General features: G+C 39.4%; 1 protein-coding gene across 3 annotated transcripts in view; it reads right to left on the bottom strand.

Moving 5' to 3' along the window:
- Positions 1-2,296: 2,296 nt before the first annotated feature.
- The window catches only part of TRRAP (transformation/transcription domain associated protein), a 140,558-nt gene continuing 115,275 nt past the window's right edge, over positions 2,297-27,579 (bottom strand). For all 3 annotated transcript variants that reach the window (XM_059716655.1, XM_059716657.1, XM_059716656.1), the window contains exons 66-71: positions 13,946-14,171; positions 12,945-13,162; positions 9,443-9,627; positions 6,934-7,137; positions 5,603-5,797; positions 2,297-3,556 (exon numbers count right to left, since the gene is read on the bottom strand). In XM_059716655.1, the coding sequence (XP_059572638.1) occupies positions 3,272-3,556; positions 5,603-5,797; positions 6,934-7,137; positions 9,443-9,627; positions 12,945-13,162; positions 13,946-14,171 (1,313 nt within the window). In that variant the 3' untranslated portion in view covers positions 2,297-3,271. The remainder of the gene's footprint in view (positions 3,557-5,602; positions 5,798-6,933; positions 7,138-9,442; positions 9,628-12,944; positions 13,163-13,945; positions 14,172-27,579) is intronic.

Here is a 27,579-nt window from a genome sequence, read left to right as displayed (position 1 = left end):
AGCTTGCATCTGCCCCCAACCACAGAGTCTCCTCTGCACGTACCGCCCATGGGGGAAGGCAAGCTGAGCTCCGCTTTCCACTCCAGCCGCAGATGGCAGCCAGGGCCTGGGCACTGCTGGGGAGGGCAGGGGGCTGTGGACCCAAGTCCCTGGCCCCATACCTCTGGCAGCTGGAGGGGGGCCCTCTGGCAGGGCTGGGGAGTGAGGGGTGCCAGCAAGGTTGGGGGGTGGGGAGCTGTGGGTGGGGAGTGAGGGGCACCAGCAGGCATGGTGGGGCCTGTGGGTCAGTAGTGAGGAGCACCTGCAGGGCCAGGGGGCTGAGATTTGGGAGGAACAGCAGCAGGGCACTGAGAATCAGAAGTGGCAGGGCCAGGGGACTGTGGGTGGGGAATGAAGGCCACTGGTAGGACTCAGGGGCTGTGGGTCAGGAGTGAGACACACCAGCAGGGCTGGGTGGCTGTGGCTTGGGATTGAGGTATTTAGAGTGTATTTTAATCACAGAAAAATTTTGATTTGGGGATTTTTTAAATCAGAGAACTCACATTTTTTAAATAGAGAAAACCAGGATTATCAGTCACGTGACTAGACCTCTTACACACACACCATGATTGAGAGGACTGATGGTTGCCTACTATTTCTTACAGGCCCAGTCCATAAGTCTGTGTAGTAAGACTGAAACCTGGTACTTGACTAACCATTCTGTAGGGAGTCAGGGTAGAGGAAAGGTCTACGTACTTGTAATAACCTGGGAAATATGAGCTGCAGCATTTTATACTACTTTTAAGTATTCTGAACACTGCAGACTTCAAACCCTAGTAAGTCCCGGTAGTGGAATCCAACCAAGGTGTGACGGAGGCCTAACAAACAGTTGACTCTAGGCTATCATCTGCCCAAAGAGGCTGAATTCCCCTGCCCAACCGGACATAATAGTGTTACTAGAAGTTGCTACTATGCAAGACCTTGGCTTCCCTGCCAACACCAGGAGTACCCTACACTGTAGATTAAATCAACCTGTGAAGCACGTGGGAAAGGGGACAGTACACTGGGGGACTCCAACCTTTTTAGAATACTTTCCTTTGTCCAGCATCAGCTCATCCTCACTGAGGTTCAGACTCGGCCAGCTGCTGTTCTTCCAGGAGGTATCTTGTCCAACTTGGTGGCTGTGATGGTAGATGGAGGCAGAGCTGTGTATAATCTTCATATTGGTAGCACTTCAATAGGTGAACTTGTTGGAAGACATGGACTGGCTGCATGTAGATGTTGAAAAGAACCAAAAAAAAAGAGAAAATGATTCTCATGGGACTTCATAAACAAGGGGTCTATAGAAAATTAGGTACCATTGGTGCAATTAGATCACAAGAGCCTATAAAAACACTACTGGCAAGAAGGCCTAATTAATGAACTGGATAGACAAGATGACGTAGCAGATGCCATGATGTAATAGAGGCCCAGCATGCTACCAGTACTCTGAGACCCTTCCCTTGGAACAACTGTAACAAAGCTCCATCTTCTTTTACTGCCAAAAAGGTTTTCCTCATAGATAGTGTCCCCGTCTCTTTCAGTTTGTTCCATTTGACCTGCTTTGCCATAACCTGACAGGGGAGAACGAGAAAGAAGGAGCTGAATGGGTGCTGCCATAGACTTCCTGAATCAGTCTGTTAAATTAGGCACTCCCCACCCCCAGAAAACAAAAGAGTGGGGAAAAATTCCTGTGCACACCACTGCTATGAGTCAGTTTTTAAAGGGAGGACGGCAAAGAATAACGATGGGAGTTCTGATTAGCTGCTCAGAGAGAAACTTTAGAACCAAGGCTGCATTTTAACCCCAAAAGGTAAATGAGTTGGGTCAAATATGTAGCATTTGAATAAGTATTACCATGGGCGACAGGTGCCTCCTGAGTTTAGGGGGGCACCAGATCACCGATTTTGGGGGGGGGGGGGTCCCTCAGCAGCCGATCACCAAGACTGAAATCACCAGCAGCGAAACCGAAAGTGCACTTTCCGCATTTCATTTAGTCATATTCTGTGGGTGCTGAAGGCTAACACATGAGTTAGTTCCCTAGCTAGCAAGAAACAACACATTCTCAAAAGGCACACTTTTCATGTACACATTTACTATTTAACTCCTCCAACAAAGTGTACAGCTCAATTACATGTGCACATCATGGGTTATCCAACAGCTTCTGTTAATATGCAAGCAATTTTTGACCATTTATCAAGTGTTACCCACACTATTAAGCCTTTTTCACTTATTTCATTTTACTGCACCCTAAAAATACACTGAACTGAAATGAAAGCATTTTTAAAAATATTTATTTGGAAAAAAAAAATCACTCTGTACAAATTTAAGTACAACAATCTCAACACTGAAGATTATAAAAATGCTAACACAACAGAAAGACTCAAATAAAACATTAAATTCATCTTTTTTAAATTACAAAGATAAACTGAAGCAGGTTCATTCTGAAGAACCTACTGTAACAGAAAGCTGAACATCAAAAAAATTGGGAGAGGTTCATTTGATAGCTCTTTGCTTTTATATCAGTTTGTCAAACATACGCATCAGTGGAGGAATTTTTCCTTACCTTCTTATAAATTCCTTTTAATACATTGTCAATTACTAAGCCAAATAAGCAAACCGACTTGCACTTTTTACCGTACATAAGTTGTGCTCCAAGAAAAGCCAATATAAATTTTATCATTGTTACTAAGGGCCTAGCAAAAACAGTACTTCTATACATTTGATAGAAAAATCTCTGTACAAACCACCTTAGTTCATGTAAAGTTCTGAAAGAATTAAAACAGTCCATGCATGCCTTCACTATAGTCGAATGAAGGACAGCGATTTAATAAAATGTCACCAAGTAAAATTCAGGAACTAGGAATACTGATTTCTTAAAGCGTATAAAAAGTTTACATACTGTTCATTTAGGATTTGCCATTCCTAATAACCTAACAGCGCCAGAATCACAGCACTCGTCGTAAAATAAGATTCTTCTGTACACTATGCATGTCTCCTCCTCTTGTTTTAAGCTATTTGTAACACTGCCTTTGCGTTATAAACAGCATATTTCTTTGTACACGAAAATCCCTTTCAAGAAATTAAAACAGTAAAATTGTACTACTTCTGTAAACATGATTAAAATGAAGACTGACAACAGGCAGTGTGACAGGTAAGTCATGGTTTGAAATGAATTCTTCACATTCTCTTCTCAACACAATACATGGCTCACAACACAAAAGAGCAGCAAAAAGGCTAGCTAAATTTCAAGTTACAACCATGGATGCCAGGCAGGATCCATACGACAGAGATTATCCAGGCTATTTGCAGCGGCTACTAGAGTGTTGACTTTACTTTCTCCTCCTTCAAACTGAGCAAGATTATGAAGTCGAGTCATGATAGCAGTAACAGCTTTCTGAACTAGTGAAACCAGCTGCTGACTGTCCATATTTTCTGGTTGTCCAGCTGCTGAGAGTGGAGAGGAAGTATCCTCTTGCGTCTTCTTGTGCCAAGCAATTATTTCATCCCGGAGCACAGTTTTCAGGATGCCATCAACCTGCATGAAGAAGAGAATTAGATAATTATGTTTAACTAGAAGAACCATCATGGGAATATAGATTTTTAACTAAGCATCTTGACATTTTAGCTCCCTCTCTAATTTTAACTCCTTGAAATGACTGGACTGTAGTAAGCCTTCTAAACATTGTTAAACAAAATATTTCTTCTCCAAAGAGATTTTTATTTTAAAAAGCAGCAGATAAAAATGAAGGTTCCCCTACAGAAATGAGAACTAATTTGAATGACAAGACAAAATATATTAATATAACTATACAAACTGATATAAACACACTTGAATTCTGTATATTCTACATGCATCTAACACGCATACAAACCAACAAACTTGCAGGAAAAAAAGCTCAGGCCACTATATATTTAAGTTATATTGTAGTGCATATTTATTATGCTTTCAACAGATGCTGTTTTTTGCTGAGCAGCAACGTTATGTTTAGAGCAAGAAAAACACTGTCCTATAATGGAAATAACTTGTTGAATGATTTATATGTTATGTTAGCTTGAAGTTATTGAGTTCAGACAGCTTTAAATCTCACCACTAAAGTTGGGAAAAGAATTCATGGTCCCACATCCTTTCTACCTAAATAAATGCAGCATATTTCAGCTGAACATAATTAGTGGTTCTTGTCCCAGCGTTGTAATTTCCTGCTTTATTTTTGAGAGGTTTTAGTTTTTGCTTTGGTTTGTTTTTAAAAAAACAACAGTTTATGAACAGGATTCTGAAGTCTCAAGCCAGCTGATATCCTAAGGACCGTTTTGGCATTACTGAGTGAAAAAGAAATGCCCAAGAAAAAAGTTTCCTATTCTCTTCCTTGTTTTGGCAGTTGATTTCTTGATAGAAACATACGTTCCAGCAGTCTTGATCTTCTTATGCTAAGAATTACTGCTTGCTTGTAAATCCCAGTCCTTCTAGACACCCTACAGATCAAGTTTAAAATTCACTGTTTGCCTGTAATGGCTAAAGAATTTAACCTGTTACTCTCAAAATTCACACACACACACACACACACACACACACACACACACACACGGTCTATAGGTTTCATTGACATCTGTAAAACATACTAATAACTTTAATTTTTATATAAAGTTAAAATCTTCAACCAAAATTTTCTTAAGTGACCTGTGCTCCCAGCTGCTCACTTTTAGTGGAAGTCCTGAGCACTCAAATTTTGAATTAAGACTGAGATATAGAAGCCGTGGCCCCCCAGCAGTCAGCCCTATTTCCAGCTGGATATCTATGAACTTCCAAATTAAAGGCCTAAGAATACTTAGGCAGACAATGCAGGTAATTTGATCAGGATGCAATTTAATTATGGAGAAAGCATGTATCGCTTGCTGCTCCGTGGAGAAGGCAAATTTCAATACCAGGATCTCTGGTCAATATACATTTTAAAAACACAACTGGAAAAAAGTTTCTTAAGTACTATTTTGCAGTGCTTGTTTGGTGCAAATTGCTGCCTACAGTGCAAGGTGGCTCAATTTTATAGAGCATTAGAATTTAAAAGCAAACTAGCCTTAGCAAACTACACCCTGCTAAGAGCCAGAATGCAGCAAGGCACACTACTTTATTGTTAGCATCCTATTCTGCTAAGAAAGTACCAAGATGTATTCCTGCGCACAACATTCTGAAGGATGTAAATGATGCTGCACTTGGCACTTTACCTACTGCTGCTAGTTCTGCAAAGATTTAAGGCTAGAATGATAAAACAATTGGTACAAATTAGGATGATGTTATTCTCACTGTACGTATTCCTTCCAGCAAGCGAACTACAGCAATTTCAATCGACTCGTGTATTGCTCCTGTTGCAAGTTTTAAAAAGTTAGCGTGGATTTGTCAGCATTTAACTTGTATTCAAAATAAATGACACTTATGTGATCATGTCTTAAAACTGATCAATGCTCATTCACATACTTCAGTTCAGTACCTAATTACTTTAGCCATGCATACCAACCTACAAAGCATTTTTATTACAGTGAAATTATAACATACCAGTGGACAGTGTTTGAGAATAACTACTGTACATACCTTGAAGTTTGGCTGTGCAAAGCAGCGAGCAACTGCAATCATCGATGCAGTCAGTGGTCCAGAGACCCCAATAGTAGTAAGAAATTCAGAAATATTTGGTGTTAGACGGAATGGGACTGGTCGATTGGCATCCAGATCTCCAGTAGCATCATTAATATCAAATCGGAAGTATGCTACATTTAGTTTGCCTGTATCCTAGATTTTTTAAGTGAAACACAGGAAAGAAACTTTCAACAAGGGACAGAAAATCCATTTCTGAAGCCACTGGAAGACAGACATTTGTTTAGTGTTAAATACCCAGATTAGAAAGTTATCTGGAAGTGATACTTCAAGCTAAATCCACATGCATTAACTATTGCCCTTGGAGTCAGTATTATGACTAAAATGCAGATAAAGCTATATATGGAAGAATAAAAGACGCTATTTTAAAATGTCACTTATTCAGATACTGCCACTTTAACAAAAAATGGCTGTCTAGAATTTGGGATGTCTAGTATTCTCTCACACATGACATGTGCAGTGAAACCATGCTAAATATATGGTATCAGAATATCAACCTTAAAGAATGGGTTCTTTTGTGGTGGCAATGGGCGAGGGATTAGGGGCAGAAAGATAAATCTTCATTCTACTTGCATCTCAATAAAGTGCTCCATTGTTCACTCGGGTAAGCACCTGAAAGTTATAGATACATAGTGGGGATTAAGGAATCTTTTAATTGCTGTGCAGAGTATAACTCTCCACGCATTAAAACTGTATTAAGATTTTAATATATACCACCTTTGCTCCACTAAGTTGGCAAGCCTGATTTTAAATGCTTATTTCAAGTACAAAATAAGTGGCAATGGGAGCTGTATTTTGACTGGATACCAATGCCATAAATGAAAGCGTGAGAATGAAGAATAATAGAAAATAAATATACCCCACAGGAATTGGAAGCACTAAAACAAGTTTTGTTTTGTTTTAATTAATTTAACTGCTTAATATCTAACACAGAAAAACTTGAAGTTGTTTGTGAAGACCGGGGAAAGGGAATTTCCACACACTGACACAAACATCTGCAAGTTTTTAAGAGTTTGCTAAACTGTTTTTAATGAGTAAGTTCTCCTTCCAAAATCTGAGACTTCAGAGGGTAAAGTGTGCACAATTACCATTTTTTACTGCTGCTTATATAGTGCATAACCACGTTTTTAAAAGGCAGGCCTACTGAAATGCTTTTGATTAAGCTCATGCTTGTCAATTTAGCGTGCAATATTCAATTCTAAAGGTAAATTAGAAAACTTTGTTTTAATCAGAGAAGATAACAATGTGCATCTGTAATGCATAAAATATACCTGGGCAATCTGTAACATCTCAGGATTGAGCCTATTTAAGTGAAAGATGAACTCTGCAAAGCCAATCAATGCCAACTGAATAGTAAACATCTTTCGAAACGTCCAGTAATCTGTGGCATTTGGGAATGTATGTAGAGCCCACTCCTTAAGCATACTGCGTGGCACCATATTACTTTGTACTTCTTTCAGTATGTCACGAAGAACCTAAAAGCAAGACAAATTATTTTTAAATCTTAGTATCATCAAGCTTTTCTTCCCTCACTGCCACCTTTACAGGTGAGATGACCTTAAGTACAGGTGTTTCTTCTAGTAGTTTTTTGACTCTGGTACACATTTACAGTAGCATAACAGTGATGATGTAGCCACGATGGTCCAGAAATTATGCAAGAGGCAAGGATTTCTTAGAGTGATATCTTCTACTGGACCAACTATGTAGTTGATAGAGACAAGCTTTCAAATGCAAGACCTGAGAAAGAACGTCTTGTATTTGAAAGCTTCTCCAACTCTATCCCAACTACATATGTGGTCCAGTAAAAGATATTGCCCTACGAAATCCTTGCCTCTTGCAAGCATATTTACCAGTTTTGAAAGTGTATATCCCACGGAGTAGCAAAGTCATTCCAAAGCCATCTTAAAAAATGTTTCATTGCCATAAGAGTCGACAGAGCTGCTTCCAGAAAGCTGCTTCGAGATGACAGAAGTCCAGAGACTACACAGTACGATGAGTCAATTATTGTACCTTCTAGCAAGCCCCTCAAACAAGCCAGAAGCAAAATAAACTGACATTTGTACACCTCTCCACTGCACTTCCATATGGCAGACTAATTGAGCAGTACTTTACAAGCTCCATCTTCAAAATCAAGTTCTGCTGCACATTCATGTCTATAGCCAGCACCAATTCATTCTACTAAACATCCCACGCCCCCACAATCAGAAACTCCTTGCACAGTCTCATTTACTGAGTGGAAAAAAAGCACTAAGAAACCTAATAGGGTGGCTGACTTCAATCTAAGCTGCCAAAGAGCCTTGCAGACTAATTAAAATCCTTCCTTCTAGGGTCCTGATATTTATATTTGTCACTTCCATCCATTATTTTCAAAGGCTCCAAAGCCAATAAGGTCCTCAGACTATGCTCAGTCTAGAAACTTAGTATGAGAAGTTCGTCTTGGAAGCTCCCATTGCAAAGGATTTTGAATCTAGCCCCCGCAGTTTAAGAAAAAAGTTAAAAGGTCGTTCAAACAGGTTGATGAGGATGAAAGACAGACGAGACAAGAGACATGTGGACGTGTTTCTTGTAGAATAATTACATGAAGACCAAAAATAGTAGACTTCACTTACTCCCCATTTACAAATGGCAGGTATCACTGTAACAAGGGACTTCAAATTTGACAAATACAAAAAAGGTCTGCCTCTGGTTATAGAGGGGCTTCTTTGTAAGAGAAAATGGAAGGTGTTTTTCCTAAAAAAGTGGCAGGGAGAAAGCTGAAGAATGAAAGAGCCGAGGCAAAGAATTCTCTTCCATGGTGGTATAGTGCTACTGCCAAAGCAGAGAAAAGGCTTGCAATTATTTCTGAAACTGTACATTGTGCAGTTCAGCCTTTTCTGGGTTCCAGAGCCCACAAACAGCCCACCATACTTAATTACTGTAGCAAATACTAACCTAATTAATTAGAAAAAGAAATAAAGTTAGAATCTGCTGTGCAACAAGGAAAAGAGAATGAAAATCATCCCGGCTTCAATAAATGACTGTTAAAAAGACTAAGTTTCATAACCTCAAGGTACCATCCTCAAAATAGAAACAGATGTTATGTAACACTTCATTTTATTTTGTAACACAGAAAGGCTGAAAGACTGGTTTACTGCAGACAACATTCAGCAGACAAACACATTGTGTATTTTAACAATTAGAATGGCATAGGAATAGCATGGTGCATGCTAAAAAGAAAAATTAAACGCCCTCCTGCTATCAGAGTCTGACGCCTCATGGAGGTTACAGTGGAATAAGGGGCCTTGCACTTGCCGGGTACTAACATGAATTGGGGTCCAAGCCAGTGACAATGGAATATGGTTTCCGTTCGAGTCTGATAAAATGGTTTTAGTTGTGCTCCGAGCAGACATTCACATTCAAAAGTCAGTACTGATACCTGATACCCTTGCATCTAAAAAACGAAGCTGGCTGAGAAATCTGGGCACTTTATAGAGCAACACAAAGAAGTTTGTACCATATTTGCCATATTGTACCTGTTTATGTGGAAACAGGAGTTTGGCTCCTAGTGTTTTCAACTGATACCTTTTCACAAGCATGCAAAGCTTTATTAACTGCATAAGCAGAATACGCAGTAGGCTTTTTTGAAAGCTAAAATTCCCTGAAGGAGTTGCTTGACTACATTTTTTACAATTAATAACACACATGCAATATTTGTAGCAAATACGAAAAAGGAAAGCAAAGCACAGTGTCACAGCGTCCTTAAGAAGTAAGCCTGAATAATATTAATCACATATTCAATACCTGATGGCTAGCCTGAGTCCCTCGTGCTTGGACTGTTGCCAGTCTGTCATAGTAACGAGAAATAGGGTTGTCATGCTCAATGCCTTTCTTGGCACAGCGTTGCTTATATATCTCCACCAGGGAAAGAGAAGAGGGATTGTCTTCAACCAGACGCATCTGTGGAGAGACTGCTACAACACGAGGGACTAAAAATAATTTTGGAAATGAGAAAAAAAAAATAAAAGAAAAAAATGTTAATGCATAACCAAAACACTAAAACAATCTGAAGAATTAACATGCAAGTATGAGCCCTTAACCACTGCTGTGATAATCAACTGAAGTGTGTCAAGTGAAGATTTTTATTACACTCATAGCACATTCAAGAGCTTGGTTTAAAAAAAAAAAAGGATGAGAGCTGCATTTTTGTTATTTTTACTAGATACATCATGCAAAGAAATCTAAGTGAGGAAAAATCATGTTATAGCATTAGTTTAAAAAAAAAAAAAAAAGAGAGAGAGAGACCAAAAGCACCAAGGGATTCAGGATTCCTACTATGAATCTTATTTGTAAAAAGGTGGCATTTTTATTCAAATAGAAATTTACCTGTTTTGCATACATATTTACAGTATCCAATTAAATCACTTTGGTACCCCTCCAACAGAAAAAACACTCCAAAGTTTGAACAAAAAGCCTTAATATTTAATAAAGCATTCAGGAGAACCACAACTGGAGAGAAAAATATTGCAAGAATTTATAAAGGAAGAGACTTTTAAATTAGGCTGTTTACTTAACTGAAAAGATGGAAAGTAACATTTTCAAAAGCACTAAGTGATTTAGGAACTTAAGTTGCACTGACTTGCAACGGAATTGAGGGATTTATAGAATTCTGACCACAATGCAGGCAGATAGTTACACTACTATTTAGGTTTTGAGATAATGTTCAGCACTTCCAGGTGCTAATCCACAGACTCTGGGTTTTGCTTTCTGCACTTGTTTTAGAGTTCTGCAGCTAGCTTTTCAGAGTCATTAAGATTATGCAATCTTGATCCTTTGATCACCAGGGTAGATTGTTTCACAGCCAGTCATGAAAGTAAAAGAATTATTAACCTCTGTTCCTTTTTATTATAAAAAATGCTAAGACTTGATTTAAATTTTTTGAAGCCTTTTTTGTTCAATAACCTAAAAACATCCATAATTTGTATCAGGCAAACAAATGTCATTAAGAACTGATCCTTCCATTTTGCTTTCATTCGTCTCTGAGAGGAGGACTTCGGTTTCTGCTTGCACACATCCTGTAGTATGGTGTAATACAACTGGAAAAATGTGTGGGGGAAATTTTCAAAAAGAGATTATAGTTTAAAATTAGTTCCTTTTCCAAATCACACTGCATTACATTTATCATATTTCGTCTGATATTTAAGGATTAGTTTCCATTTCCATCAGCAAATAAATCTTTCAAGGAGTTTTAATCTCCTGACTTTTTAATTGTTATTTCAGCTGAGCATGACATACTTGCCTTCCACTACATAACCCCTAGATATTTCTTTCCCTAAGGTATTTTAAGAAACTGCAAGTTTCTCCAGTAGTTTTAAGAAAAAAAATAATTTTAAGTATTAATCATATTAAGTTAGTTCATAGGAGATTTTTTATTACATTAAATGACTCCAACCAAAGCTGGACATTGTACGACATATTCTGTGACCAACAATTGACATTTATTTTTCTGCAGAATACATTTCTTTCTACATTTACCTATTCAATTAATTTGATGAACACAGTGCCTTTTTGATAAGCATTTTTTTTGGCTGAACATTTTGAATGGGGTCCTTCTCTGTGGACATCAAGGGCTATTTTTTTTAAGATGCATCCTGTTTTTGAACCTGTAATTATTTGCAAGTTCAGTTTATGTCATCTAATTAACCAAGTCCATTGCTAAACCTGCAAATCAGATACACATAGTTAAAAATAAGAGGATCTATGGGTGTAGAAGAGAAGATGAAGACCCACTCCTAAAAATATCCTACAGAAGTTCGTGCGATGGCATCTTTATCGTTCCAGAGTCCTGATCTTCAATTTCCCTTGTCCTCAACTCGGTTGCTACCCTTCACTAGCTGCATGTCAGTGGAGTTGCACACAACTGTTAAGTGCTTCATGTTCTCCCAAGATATCTCAAGTTTGTTTTCATTCAAAGTTATTTAGCTGGCAGCTGGAACATCCCAACAATTTAAGTAATTGGAAAATGCCAAAAATTAACTTCTTGGACTTTTTATTTACATTGCCAAGCAAAGATCTCGGCAGTCTCAACAGAAGCATCTTCTGCAACTGCATCAGGATAACTGAAATTATTGTTAATCATAGCATGAAAGCAGCAAAATATGCACATACACACAGGGAAAAAATTAAGACTCTGCATGCATAACTATGCAACTTTCACATTGCATCTAAAAGTCAAACTGGTAGGTGAGGCTGTATATGCAAAGGGAGATCTTACAGAGGAGAGGCAAGGCTGTGACCATTATGTCCTCTAACTCTACAGCAGGGGCTGACAACATTTTGGGCAGACTATCAAAAACACCCACAACCTCAACTTATAATGCATGCCAGAGGTGGGCAGCAGGGGAGTCACAAGGGGCCCAATCCTTGTTGTGGCAGTGTAGCTCCAGCCCCTTTCCCACCATTCACTCAGAGGTGCATGCACCAAGCAAAATGCCTTTGCACACCACGCTCTCACACCCATGCTGGGGGTTACCCATCTTTGTTCTACATTGTCCAAGTATTTCTAGGCTGTAGCATGGACATAGGGTATCTTCCAAAATGAGCAGTATAACAAAAGCAAGGTCTTTACACTCATGCATGAAAGAAGCACAAGACCAGGTCTGTGTTCTGTGTCATATCTAGTTTACTGAACTCAAATGAGGTAATAGAATGTATGAAAAAATTGTATACAGATACATTTGTGTATATAGATAATGTTACACAATGCTGTAGGTTTATTATTTAAAAAAGTCAGAATTATTTAGTAATGGCCTCATGGGAAAAATTTAGGAAGAACATAAACAATTAATAGTTCTAGAAGAGCTATCTTCCAGATGCAAAAGCTCTCCTATGGGCTAGCTAGAAGAGAGAGAAAATTTTCAAACAACACAAGCCAAAAAAAAAAATCATCATCTGTTAAATACCTGCCATGGGATGGGACTACTCATTTCCACAGCAACACATCATGCAGCTCAGCCTCTGCCTTGGACACCACTCAAGACAGATAAATTGTACCACACAGTGAGCATCTGTAACCTTCCCTAACTCTGCCCTTCCCCCAGCCCCTGTGCATCCCCCTATATTTTTCCTCTTTATGAAGTGGAGTTTCAGAGCCAGAATATCCTTTGATCACCTGGAAAGTGGCAGGATTTACTCTGATGTACTCCGATTTAAAGTTTTAGTTTAAATTATCAGAGTAACTTTAAGGACTAATTCTCTGTAGTCTCCCCCTCCTCCCCAATAATCTAAATACTTCCTCTTACCATACCTGTGAAAAATAAATGCCTCTTTGTGGTTTCTTTCCTTTTCTCTAAGCAGGGGTTCAAAAGGCGAAGGAGCTGTAATACACGTTCTTCCCTCCGAGACTCTGTCAGGCAAGCGTCATTCATCACTAAATATGGGTAAATCTTTCCATTATGGCCTCGGATATAGAGTCTTCTGGCTGCAGTGTTGTGCTTCTGCACTATCTCCACTCTAGGCATAAATCTATCGAGAAAAGAAACAGATAAAAGCACCTGAGCTTTCAAAGTCCAGAAGCTTCATTTCTCTCCTCTGAAATGAAAGCAAGACTTTGGGGAGGGAGGAGGAGGATAAAAATGCTATACATAGAGGTAGCAAGAAACACTTACATACAGAACATTTGTAAAACTAACACTAAATTACCAATATTTTTAAATGAGATGCAACATGAACATAAGCTATATTTTCAATAATCATTTTAAGCAAGCTCTATATCTTGTCAAAGACAGTCACACAAATTTGCACCTTTGTCTCCTCTTCACTTAGAAACAAAGCTGTTGACCAAAGGACTCTTAATCAGATCAGATTCCACTCGGAACAACACTAATGAATCACAAGAGTCTCTTTACTGGTAATGGAAGTGCCAAATGTACTCCATTTGCACCAATGTGGAGGAAGTCAGCCCATGCCCTAACCTCCCAGGGGAGACCAGAGGTATCTACCAGGGTCTGTGCCTTCTGCAGCAGCAGAGGCTGGGCCAGCTGAAGTGGTAGCTGCCGTCCTTGTGGATTAGTACGCTGGCTGCCCACCCCTTGTTACTCTACTGGGTGAAATGCTGTACATTACCAGATGAATGTACTACTAGAAGTAAATGGATTACATCAAGCCATCATAATCATATCATTAGTAATGGCATTAAGTCATTCAGGTATAAATATACAAAATCCAGGAAGTTGGGAAAAAGGAATTTTTTTTTCCCCTCTGACTTTCCTCAACATACAGCTACTTTTTTCCACAGTGGTGACTCACCTTGCAATCTTGATGTAATAATGAGTTGGCTTCGGCATAAGGAATTCTCCAGGAATCTCCACTTCTGCTGTTTGTGCTGAAAAGTTACTTAGAAAACGACACTTCTCCTCTATGAGGAAGAACTTTGGAAGTTGCTTAGTTTTTGCCTCTAGGATTTTGATCCACTTCTTCAGTTTAGAAATCAGATTGTGAAGTTTCATGGAACCTGGTACACTGAAGTCAAAGTCTAAAAGGAAAAAAAAAAATCTTTAACAATCTGAATCCCATCTGGGATATTTAACTATCAACTATTTGAAGTTGGCATTTTAAAAGATGCTCTTTCATCCACATACCCTCAAGCAAAATATTTTAGGGGCATTCTGGATAGCACATTTACCTATTACGCATTAAAATAAGTTTTAAAAGCATCAGACTGGTCTTGCATACAATGGTAAAATGAAAGAATATGCTAAAAATGGTAGTTACAGACTGGAAAAGTAACACTTACAAATAATTAACCCTTTTAGCACAAAAATATTATATTCCCAAGCAAGCCAGAATATCAAATGCAACTGGTGTTCAATATTTGCTTTTGCTAAATGAACATGAGAAAAAGCTATCTTCTTCAAACAAGCACTGAGGTGACAAAAAAGTAAGCAAAATTAATTGTGTAAGAAGAGGCTGGACTGTATTTGTTGCATATCAGTAGAGAGCCTCCAGTACAGTGAGTGCACTGGGGCTCCAGATGCTATAATGTCATAGTTTGTCTGTCCATCCTGTGGAGTGTATGATATACAGAGGTTCTGTTTGCAGTTTCACCTCTAAATAAGGATTATATTGCCATTCTAAAATTACCACCAAATGTATAGTAAACCAACACACAAGGACTCAAATCACCAGGTTCTGTCGTTCTCCTAACCTTCAAAATTCCTCTGGGTCTTTTCCATGTGCTTTCTTTATCTAGATCTCCCCATTTGCTACCTGCTTCATGGCCATGGGGACATTAGAAATAGCACTGCACGTAACCGGTTATATTTTGGGTTGATGCAGTCCACCAACACAGGTAGTATGTGGTGGTATAAATAGCTGGATTTCATATAAAAAGGGAAAGAAGATCTGAAACTTGTTTTACAATCTAGCAATATGAACTTCTCCGAGCAAAAGGTTTCAGGTTTTTGTTTTGGTTTTAAGAGACAAATGAACCCAATTGAAGAATAGCCTGGAAGTTCATTTGTCATTTCAAAGCAAATAGTAAAACTGCCGTTTGCTATTTAGAACAATTAGACTAAGTTCTTATCTATTTGGAGCTGAAAACAATGTCTCTGATTTCTCCGATTTCATTCCACATTTTGCACGCAGCTAGTACAACTGCTGAAATCCTGGGCAGGAATGCCAAGAATATACAGGCAACCTCTGCTTAATGCTGTTTCGTTAGCACTATTTCACTATAACACTCATTTTAAACTGATACTTGATTTCACTCAGTGAGTTTCATTATAATGCTTGAGGTCACCATCTTGGATAGTCAAATACTTTCGGTTTCACTTAACACTCATTTCATTTAACACTTGGTTTTTCAGAAACCAATTAAGAGCGCTAAGCACGGGTTGCCTGTATGTAAACAGCCAGCTCTCTCTTTATGTCACCACTGTCTCAACCCAGCTTTGTTCTTTTACAAGCTGGTAGATGGAGAACAAACCTAAATCTGAGTAAGAACTGAGGTTATATCCTGGTTGACAGAGGGTTTGCAGCCACACCGCAATCACCTTGGTGGAAAACACTCCTTTGAGTGAATGTTTTTACATAGTCTCACAGATCCTCAACTCATGCAAGTGGCACCTGCGAACAGCATGTTCCACGGAGACTGTTTCATTCTGGTGGTGACCAAGCTTAATTGCCATATGATTCAAATCTAAGAATACACTCTACTTAGTCATGACACTAGACTTGTTCTTACCATAAAATCCACTGACTGTCCACTGATTGCACAGGCTCTTCATACCATTACATTAAAAATTCTGCATTTTTATCTTCCAGGCATTGAGAACCAGGGCCAAGGTACCCAAAAGATACCAGATGTGCACAGTAGGGCATATTATGTTTGTGATGGGGCACAAATTTCCTCACGTCCCTATTATGCAACTGCTGTGGCCAAACCAGGACCTTGGGCTAACCCGGTCCCAATCCTGCAGACTAGACAGGGGGCAGCTGTTTTCTGGAGCCCAGGACTACAGATCTAAATGCTCAGATGATCGGATCAGACTTGGAGTAGCCCCAGGTGACCTGAAGATCTAAGGCTGTCCTGTGCCAATGCCAACAAGCAGCTGATTGTCAGCAAAAGCCCAGGGTAGGCCTAAGACTGGGACAAATACCACATATTTAATTTAAGGTACCATGCAAATCAGCTAGAACTGTCCTTCATTGTATGTGGAATGTCTTTGTGGCTGGTTTGCCATGTTATGACATAATTGGGTGAACATGTGGCATGTTGCCATTTATGGCAAAATTAACTTGTTAACCATGACAAATTCAGGTGTCAGCAAAGGGCCCTAAGAATTGCCACAATGGCCAAGTACAGAGAGTCAAAAAGCCTGAAGATGAATTGATTCAATCTTTGCAGGTTAATCTAAGCTGCGTAGATTGACCCAATAAGCAAGTGAACAGATATTCACTTTTGATTCCAGAAATGCAGTCATATGCCTGCACTGGCCTAGGCCAGAAGTTGGGGGACACTAAAGCACACCTCCTTGCTTAGCTGGAGAGATTTAACCGAAATCAGTTAAGTCCGATACTACATCCATCCAAGTTTATCTTAAACCCGCTTCAGCCATTTTGAAAATGGTTTATATGCACTGAACTTCAGCTGTGTTACAGAACTGGTTTCTGATTACTTATACCAGTTTATATGCAATTTCTGTCCCTGCCCAATATCTGCTACTTCCTTAGGCAAGGACAAGACTTTCACTAACAGGATTACAGAGAACAGCATAAATAAAAACATTTTGCCTTCAGAAAAGAAAAACAGACAAACCCATGCGACAAATGCACTCGTTGTGGTATCCGAGCATCCACCACGATGTGCACAGAATCAGAACCTATATACAACCTACAAGGAGCTAAGAAGGTGCTTATGGGGTAAACTCCATGAGAGAATGCATCCTAAATATTGAAAGTTGCACAGCATTCACAACATTCACTGTTGTATACTCAAAACAGAAACACTGCATTTTTTAGGTTCACCATGTTAGAAATGCACTGAACCCTGCCTTAGAATCGCTAAGATTCACAGTGAAAGAGAAGAACAATCTCAGATTATATTGTACATGAATCTCCATTATGGCTCAATATAACAGATAATTTTTGTAAACCTTGTAGTTAATCTCAGTGACGGCCACGTAAAATACAAAAAACTACTTTTTAGTATATTACGTATTTTTCTAAGTTTTTAACACAACCTTTAAGCAGAAGACAAATAAGTCAAAGTAAATGTATCAAGAGTGTAAAATCTATGAAGAAAGAACAACTGGATTGTAGCAGGTCTGAGCCACAGAGACGACCACGATGCCCCTGCCTGGCTCAGTCTCTAAGATCTCCCTTGATTACTTGCCCGCCATGCTTTGTTCTTATTAAAGATTAGATAAAGGAGACTGCCCACGGGCCTTAGAGCGAGTTGTGTGTGTAATCACCGCCAGATCCCTCCTGGACCCCTCTAGTCTCTGTTTAGCCCTCAAGTTCAGTAGGCTCTGCCAGCCTATATGTGCCTCTGTAGGGTCACCCACAGCATATACCATACCGCAGCCTATACCAGGTGCCTCTGTAGGATCACCCACAGCCTTAAGGGCTCATTGCATGGTTCCATCCTTCCCCACACCACACCCCATGTGTGTCATCTCCCATTAATATTTATGGTTCTGGTACCTCCTGGGCCCTTGGCCCATCCTGGGCTCTGGCCCCGCCTCCAGCCAGTGGAACTGGTTGTGGTCCCTCCTGGACCTTTGGCCCCTCCTGGGCCCTGGCTCTGCTCTTAGGCCAGTTGCGATCTGCAGACTCTTCTGCTCTGGCAGTCTCTGGCTGTTTAGACCTGCTTTGGACCCACTCTCTCTCTCAGCCCTACTCTGGGTTCCTGGACTTTCTGATCACCTTCCCAGTACCTCTCTGGGCCTTGAGATCATGGATCTCCTGATCCCACTCTGGGCTCCTGCAAGTTGGCCTTGGAGCCTGCACTCAGCAGGGCACAAGGCTAAACACTGGTGCTACTTAATTAAAAGCACCTGTGCCCTCTGGCAGGCATTCAAATCTTCTCCCAGTTTAACAAGGCCGTGTCCACCTGCCTGTATATACAAGCCCCTCTGTGCCCCAGGTACCTTCCTCTAAGTCTGTTCAGGAGCCCTGCTGCCAGGAGCTCCTCACATCTGGTCTCTCCAGGGTTGTATTGAGGCTCATATTGAGGGCTTATATTCCTCAAGCCCAGCCTGTTGCTGGTCAGGTGAGTCCTAATCAGCCCCCTTTCAGGATGCTTGCCTTCTTAAAAGCACAGACACACCCAATGCCCTCTTACATGCATCAAAATTTGACTAAACACCTATCCAGAGTAGGCAAATAATGAAGTAATTATGAACAGACTCCAGTAGTTAAGTATCAATATGGGGCAAATTTTCAACCAAAAAACACAAATAGGTCATAAAAAGCTGATTTGTATGCAAACCTTAAACATCCTCTACAAACAGGTTATACAGAATCATACATATGCCTACTACTTACACACACAATGGATGAATTGGCCCTATACACTTTTAGCCATAAATGGTTCTCCCTCAGGTTTTAAAGTGTGATAGTGTTGAGTGCTTGTATATATGCACTCAAACATGCCCATGTGCACACACACGAAAAAGAGTCACTTAGAAGCACAACTGCCATAAATAATCTCTTGCTCATAACATACAGCATACTACATGCCCATAAAAATGCAAGGGAGAATTTAATGTGGCACCCGAGGATGCAAGAGACATAAATATTATTTAAAACAATTTTTAAAATAAAGTTGCATGACTGGGGATTTTTAATTTTTCTATTCCATTTTTAAAGTCAACTTCACTTAGAATATATTTGTTTTGTGTTAACATTACATTTTACACGCTGCTAACTTTATATCCACAACTCCTCTAAACATTCCCAGAGCAACACTGGCACATACTGCAATGATCAGGCACTAAATATTTTTAGCATGAAAATGTCCTATATTAAACAATAGCAAACACACACAACATTTGTAATTTCTATGAAAAATATCTATAAGGGGAATAAGCAGTTTCGTAGTCATGGTCATAAGAAATAATGCTGCACTAGGATCTTAAATTATCATAATATTTCATTGACAGGCTCTTCTTTTTAAAATACTGTACGTGGTATACCTGACAACTGCAAATATCATTGTAAAAATATCAGATTATAATTCCAAGTCTACCCTCTAGTGAGCAATGCGAGTAAATCACTTTCATGAAGTGTAACAATAGTATCTGCTGCCTCATTTACCTCTGACTTCGTGAGGTGCAGAAAAAGTCCCCAGATTGCATCTCCTTTTTTGGCTAATGATATGCAAACAGCCACAGTAGTAAAAACGTGCAACACCATCAGATATTTCTTTTTTTAAACCAAGCCATTCCTTTCTCCACAGGAATCACTCGAGTTTGCTGAAAATGCCTATTTTCAGATGGTTTGGTTTTGTTTCTCAGTAGCAGATGGGAATGACAGAAAGTGAGCTCTATTAGTCTATTTGTTTTGTGTCACGCAGGCTCCGTGTGGAGCCCATCTTAGAAAAAAAAAAAAAACACACACACAACTTCTGCTGTAAGGCAAAAACTACCATTAGCAATCATTGTGGTGCAAAGCTCCAGTACACTACTTTGCAGACAGCTTAACTTGATGTTTTATGCATCTGTTTCAACCGCTACTAAAAGCCAATTCTTGCTTCTCAAATTAGTTCAAGATCTATCAATCAGCTCAATGAAGACCCCCACAGCCAAAGAATATAAATGAAGAGCACAACAGGAATGGACCAAGAAAGTTGAGATAGCCCTGGATAACATCAAGTTGATGCACCATTTCTTTGCAACCTGGATACCTGACACCATTTCTTTATCGTATTTATTTGAAATAAAAAATACTTTTGTTCACAGCAAACACTGTTATCATCAATAGGGTAAAAAAGTTACTATGATTGCCCGTGAAGCGCAACCAGATATGCAGAGTCATAATTGTCCAAGAGATTGTCATGAAGGCTTTAAAATATCCCAACACAGTCTTCTTCTGGCATAAAGGATCCTGGGCATGTGTGTAGGGAATGCATTTCTAATCGTCGTCTAATTCTTTTCACTAATTCAAGACAAGACATCTTCAAGAAACTAATTCAGGTAACTAACTTACCGATGCTCAGCTAGGGTGCCATGGCACCCTAGAGTGCTCCGAGATCCTTTTAAGGGTGCTACTCAACCAATTACTACACCCCACAACTGAACCATCACCATTCCTGGATCTTACACCTGCACCTCCAGAAATGTAATACATCTCATCCAGTGCACCAAATGCCCTGATGGAAAATATGTAGGAGACACCAACCAACAGCTGCGTACCAGAATGAATGCACACTGAAAATCCATCACAGACACGAATATCCAATTACCGGTGGGGGCACATTTCTCACAAGAAAACCACTCTCTCTCCAATCTCTCACTTCTAATCCTCAAAGGGAATTTACAGAACACCTTTCACAGGCAAACCTGTGAACTTCACTTCATCAACCTACTGGATACAAAAAATCATAAGCTAAATATAGACACTGGATTTATGACACATTATAAGCCTGCCTAACATCTGACTCCCCAGGTAACCTCGCTATGTTTACCATCAACATTCATTCCCTTTTCTCCTGCCTACATGTCTCTCACTCACTGACTACCTCAATTCACAGTTTCACTGACTGGCTCTCTTACATGCAAACTGGCTTCTTTACTATTTCATCCAGGAAGAGCACAGGCTAACTACAGATGCCTCCTCAGCCTGACAAAGGGTATTTGTACCTGAAAGCTTGCAAAGATTTTTCCCCAACCATTTTCAGTTGATCTAATAAAAGATATTGGATTTACCCAAAAAACCTTATCCGTTCAATATTAGCTCTTTTTAGGTGTGCAAACACATGTACATGATTCACAAGAAACCCAAATTTCACATAGGAATCCACAGTGTCCAAAACATTTTGACCTGCTGTGGTCTTTCTGAGTTCTTTGCGATGGAAGAACAGCTTTATTAAATTTTCCATAGTAAAAAACACAAATGAAAGCAGAGATGGTATTTTCTGAAGGGGGCCTTAAATCTAATGACAGTTGAGAACTTTGTCTTAAATTGAAGAAGGTTAGAAGGTAGGTTAGTGCACAGTAATGATTACAAGGCCTACTGTTTTCCCTCTTCCAAAGAGCTCACAAAATTATAGTCCTTCTCAGTAGCCATATAGTTCGAGATAGCCCAAGTATAGCACTGTGGTTAGGGAGATCTACTCTCAACAGATGAAGTAGGAAATACAACACCAAGGTACAAAACAATGGCCTCTTTTGCTAGCATGAAACTAGAAATGTTCACCTTTACTTCCTCTCACTCACCTTACCTTCTGAACGATCTTCCTAAAATGGAAATGGCAAGATCAAATACAGTAAGCCCTTCGGCAACCTATATGCAAACACATCCAACTCTAGTGACCTGAACTCTGCTTCCTTGGTGAGGCTCTGGACCAGCTCTCAGTTCTTGTAACTGCCAGCTGACCAGGAGGCTGAATGTACGTAAACAGAGTTTACTGATTTACTGATTCAGCACCTTTCAGCTGTTGACCTAGCACCCACTAAGCAATCCTGCCCTTTATATCCTTTACCTCCAAGTTCCCCCTTGACTTTGAAGGATGCTAATGGGTAGGACTCACTGGACCAGGATGTTAAGGTAGCCGAGCCATCAGAAAAGCTTTTGAGAAATTCAAAGTAGTGAAAATACGAGAGACTGATGTTGTCCTTCCTCCACATGGAGCTCCATGTGCCCAGCACCGCTGTGTGTTCTAGAACAGATGAGCTCCCCACATCACAGGTTAGCATCTGGTATGAATAACTAAGGATTTGGAAACCAGACAGAAAGAGATCCATGTGGATGTTGCTTGCAATTATGTACCATGCCAGAAATTTCAGTTCCTGGTTTGGAATCTGCACCTTACCTTCCATGAACCACAGTGAACAGTACCACAACCTTGTATGATGTGGAATATTAGAGACAGAGTCACTCTTACACAAGACTCAAAGGCCCAGGAGCTGGAGGTAATTGAAGTTAGAAAGTTTGTTGTTTTTAATTTTAGGGGGTAGCCGATTTAATTCCCTTAATATAAATTTGTCTTAAATCTTGTAAATGTTGGTGTCAAAAAGGGAGCACTGCTTTGATTCTTATACACTGATGTCTGCAGACATGCTCATTATTGCCCAAGCAAAAGTATTATGTAGGAAGATACTTCAACGGTAGATCTGGGTTGCCGAGACCGCTACACAGTCAATTAACCAGCTCCAAGGGAGATGGGGGAATAGTTCAAACTGCTCAGTAATGCCACAAACTATGTTAAAACTAAGCTGGAAAAGAAAATGGCTGGGGTGTAAAGTTAGTCCTTACCAATTATTGCTGCCAAAGCAACAATTTGGCAGACAGCCAAAAGAAGCAAGTAAAACCAGAATGGGCTACACAGCAACAGTGAAGGTTTTCCAGAAGGGAAAGGAAACAGTGAAACATCACCAAAACCTGGGAGAGACTGCGATACAGAAACCAGAGGCAGCTTTGACTCTTCTTAGTGAAGCATACAATTTGAAACCGTAGCAATGGAACAAAAAGAAAAGAAATAATAAGAACACAACATCTAGGTTCTATTTTCTTTTAAATTGCATGTATGGAAAGTCTCTTCCACTTTGACAAGGTATCTGATGGGGCTTCATACTTTTTCAAAGGATCTTTCTAACTGTATTAAAATGACCTTTACAGTATTTGGAACCCAGTGTGAATCTCAGTGACAGGAAAAGAAGAAATCCAGTGATGTGGAAAGCAGAACCTCAGTTAAAGAATCATTTCCAGAAGACTAGGAAACCAAGACTATGAAGGTCAGCCACAATAAACAAACTCGTAGTTTCCAGCCTCATCCCGAAGAGATCGTATACCTTTCTCTTGAGGCAAAGAAGAATCTGAAAAGATGCTGGTTTCAATGACAAGTGAGGAGAGACTCAAGTTATCAAATTTAAAACCTCAGAATAAACTAGAGCCTCTTTTCCACTTTACAGAGGGAGTACAGTGTCAAGAATTGTTACTTCAGAAAAGAAAGCAGAAAACCCTGAGTTTTGCTGCCCCAACCACTTACAACATCTCATTCATCCTCTTTCAGAAGTTTATCTGTTGATAAGTGATTTGCACGCATGGCAGAAGGCAGCAGAAGCCCAGACTCGAAGCTCCTTCTTGCAGCTAAGTACAATCGTGGCACGGCTCACTTTCTATGGCTCCTGGGATTTTTTATTTTTTTCATGTGAAGCATTTGTGAGACTGTGTCTGCTCTGCTTGGCCAACTGCTCTACATTGGGAAAGAGAAGGAACCAAGTACAGGAGGCAATCCTGTTCAAGGCACTGTTCTTTCAAAGTTTTTAACAAAATTTCTTAGGGAGGAAGAGCTCCCTCGCTATTGATATATAGTTTGGCTTTTAAAAGATGTAGCAGACCAGATAGAGTAGGGAACCGAGGCAGGTTCTCACTGCTTGGATATACGTGGGGAATACTGAGCAAGGCTGAAAAGGTCACATCCAATCGGTGGAGCCTCATGGGGTTACCTGAGCTGCCTTTATTAAGTGTAGGAAGCAAAAAGTATGTCAAATGTGGGAGAAAGGGTCAGAGAATGGCAAAATATTATTTGAAAGTATATAACAATAGTCTCCATGGTTAATCTAGAAATAACTTTAAGTAATAATTTACCTTTATACAGATTATTACCATAAACAGTAGGGCTGTGCCAATTCAATTCGGAAGAGATTTGACCCGATATGGTGGCTGAATCTCCAAATCTGAACTGAATCAGGAGACCAATAAAAAGGTCTGAATGGATTCGAAGCTCTCTGAATTGATTCGGAAAAGATTCAGAGAGCTTTGGAGATTCGGGCGGCCCCCACTTGCCGCCGCAGGGAGCTGGATCCAGTCTCCGTGCTGGTAAGTAGGGCATGGGGGAGAGGGGAGGAAGGGACCCTCCAATCCCCACCTGATCTCCCAGCCCCAGCTCCTGGCCATTGAAAAAATAGAAGTCCTCACTCACTGGCTGCTGCAGTGGCCGTCAGGGTTTCTGAGTGCTTGTAGCAGAGCCCCCCATGCAGCACGGGGAAGTGGGGGGCAGCAGGGATTACCCCCCGCACTGGCAGTAACCAGTGTTTCCGGAGTTTGTTTTTTTTTTGTAAAGAATCGGGAGCTGGGGCTGGGTAGAGCAGCCATGGGGAGCTGGCTGGGAGAACGGGCAGGGGATGGGGCCTGTCTGATTCGGTGGTGGCCAAATCAGATTCAGCTGAGCCAATCTGAGCCAGTGATTCGAATCACCAAATCAAATCACTGTCCCCCGAATCAGCCGAATCCGAAGCAAATATTAGCAGCTTCGCACAGGCCTAATAAATAGCTGTTACAGAAGACATGGAAAACAAGAGATGTAAATATGTGCACACCAAGTAAATTAGTGTTCATCTAGCTTGGTTGTGTAAAGCATGGTAATACTAATGCCAAGGTTGCAGATTTGAGCCCTATACGGGCCCCAAGAGCTTTCCTGCCTCAGGCAGGGGGTTGAATTAGATGACCTCTGGAAGTCCCTTCCAGCCCTACTTCTCTGTGATTCTAAATACAATAGATGCTACGAATTATAAATACAAATAAATGTTCTAAGTACAAGCTGACACAACAGCATTTCCCATCAATTCAGACAGGAACAGGCCTCAAAGCATGCAAAAATAAGTGTTTAATAATTGCTTTACAAACTTCTTTGCTCTACTCATAAGGTTTTGTTTTTTTAATTTTGGTAATGGATTTCCTACAATTATTTCAAATTAATCAAAAACTTAATTTCACTTTCTGCATAGTGAAGTAATATAAAATTCCACAAAAGTAAGTAAATTGACCAATTAAATTTCCTCTATTTTTTCCACACTTCAACTTTAAATTAAACCCCAAATTTAATAGATTAAAACATAATCTAATCTAGCATTCACTAAAATAGTTATTTTAATCTTGTAACTACTCATGCTTAATCTTAATTGAAATAAATTTTGAAGTCTGCAAGAAAAAAAAAAAAATCAGGCAATAATTACTTATCCTTAAACTGAAATTTAATAGAACAAATTCATATCCTGATTACTTTAGATGTTCTTCATTTAATTAATTAGGCCCAGGAAAATCATCTTCCCTTACATTTGTTTAAATGTAAAAGCTGTAGCTGGACACAAAACCAAAATCTTTAAGTGCCATTTTTAAGTCCTCAAAACTAACAAAGGAAACAGCTGGAGCATAAAGGAACAAAAATACTATCAGTCTAATTTATTCTTCCCCACAAAGACAGATACTACAAAATAATTAATTTAAACATTTTACAATCTGTTTTCTGTAAGTATGCGAGTATGTGCACATACATTTTAGACAACCTATCAGTCTAGCAGTCCCTTGTGCATTTGTCACAGGAAGTTTTAGCCCAGCATTATTACAATACTCTTTTATAGGCTACCATCCCTCCACCACCCTGTACTTCTATCTGGGAGAAAAAGGTGACCAAAGGAAACGTTACTAATTAAAAATATAAACACAACACTATAAAAAATATTGTGTTCATCATAAATAAGTTTCCAAATCACTGTTGCAATAAGCAAACAATGGGGTTTTTTTAATACGAAAGCAATATCTACATTAACCGTCTTTTGATTCCCTATAATTTTTAGATAATCAGAGGCATGTGAAATGTTTCAACTACTGTTTCCTTCCCTAGCAGCCTTCATCCATTAAATTTAATCATATGGTTCAGGACTTCCATTATCTACTGTCATGCAACTGTTGTGCCACAAAGAATACATCATGCAATACATAATGTGCACAAGATATGTAGGTCATATCTGTGACTGAGAGCTACTTTCACAAGATTCCCATCAGATCACTTATTTTCACATCACGGTAAGTGAAATGCTTGAAAAGGCACTGTGTAACTTCTTGCTGAATTCAGCAAGCACTGAGTAGCAGAGCTGACCTGGAAAGCCTAGTCGAGAGAGCTGCACACACACTTATGAACACTAACTTTAAATTTCAAAAGCAGGATTTCCCATCCACGGGGACTACACCTGGATACAAGCTAGTTCCAATGACCATGAGCATTACAGTCATTTTAATTCCTACTAGGATTATCCAAAGTAGGCAGATAAAAGGATAGGAACCAGATGAAAAAGCAGTCTAATGCTCCTTCAGGGTGTGGGTTTTACCAGCCATCTAACCTGAAGTTACAGAAACACTAGGTAGCCAGTCAGGCAAGGAACACAACAGACAGCTGACAGCGCTTCGTTCATGTCTTCAAAGGAAATCTATCTGCTCCACAGGTTAACTGGCCACTTCTCTTTTGAAAAGTATCACCTTCATTTACACTGTTCCAATCAGTATTTAGCTTAGACTGTATCTGCTTCTTTCTCTGATGTGAAGAGGGGTGTTTTGGACCCAGAAAGCTTGGCTGACATTTGTGCCAACTGCAAAGCTAGTCCAATAAAAGATACTACCAAACAAATCTTGATTCTTTTCATTTATGGTTAACACTGAAGTTTGATATATTCCTGTTTCAGAAAGGTTGTATTCCATTTAACTTTATTTAAATGATAAAAATTCTTCGATATTGAGTCAAAAAGTATAGATAGGTCTCTGTGCCACTACCATCCAGTGACCCAGACAAATTATAAAAATCCAATAAACAACCAACTTCTGTTTCTCACATATAAACAGGTGTAAAATAGACACTTTTCCAAGTGTTGCAACCCCCAAGTATTGCCCTGTAGTCTTGTTCTTACAATGTTAATTCAACATCAGGTATACATCGACTATCACTACATTATAATTCTGTTGGCAAATAGGAACTGAAACAGCAAATAAGCTACTACCCCAAATAGTCCTTTTAATTAGACCTGACTACAGTTATTGATTCGATTTTTGTAACAACTTTGTGAAAGTGTATAATGAGAATGTTATTATCTAGCTATCCAAAATGCAAAACCAATGTCACTCAGATATAGATAATTTTGGAAGACTTTTCAAAATAATTTAAGTCTGGACGTTTTAGGATGAAAAATACCATTAAATTTTATGCGACTACAACTGTGTACTTTTACTAAGACGACAGACCGCCTAGCTATTAATGGCTTTCACTTGCCAGGAATTTTGATGCAATTCATCAAGTAAACACTTTAAAAAGTGCTAGTCCTCTAAACTACTGTAATGTACTCATAGGTATAATGTAACTATAATTATAGCAAGAATGTAAAAAGCTTAACTTCCTTTACCATCTTGCAATCTACTTTTTTGGCATGATTTTTTTTTCACTATTCCAC

The sequence above is a fragment of the Alligator mississippiensis genome, chromosome 13 (genome assembly GCF_030867095.1).
Source record: "Alligator mississippiensis isolate rAllMis1 chromosome 13, rAllMis1, whole genome shotgun sequence".
In the NCBI taxonomy this organism is placed as follows: Eukaryota; Metazoa; Chordata; order Crocodylia; family Alligatoridae; genus Alligator; species Alligator mississippiensis.
The sequence above is the reverse complement of the archived record's forward strand: the minus strand, read 5'-3'. Positions and strand labels throughout refer to the sequence as shown.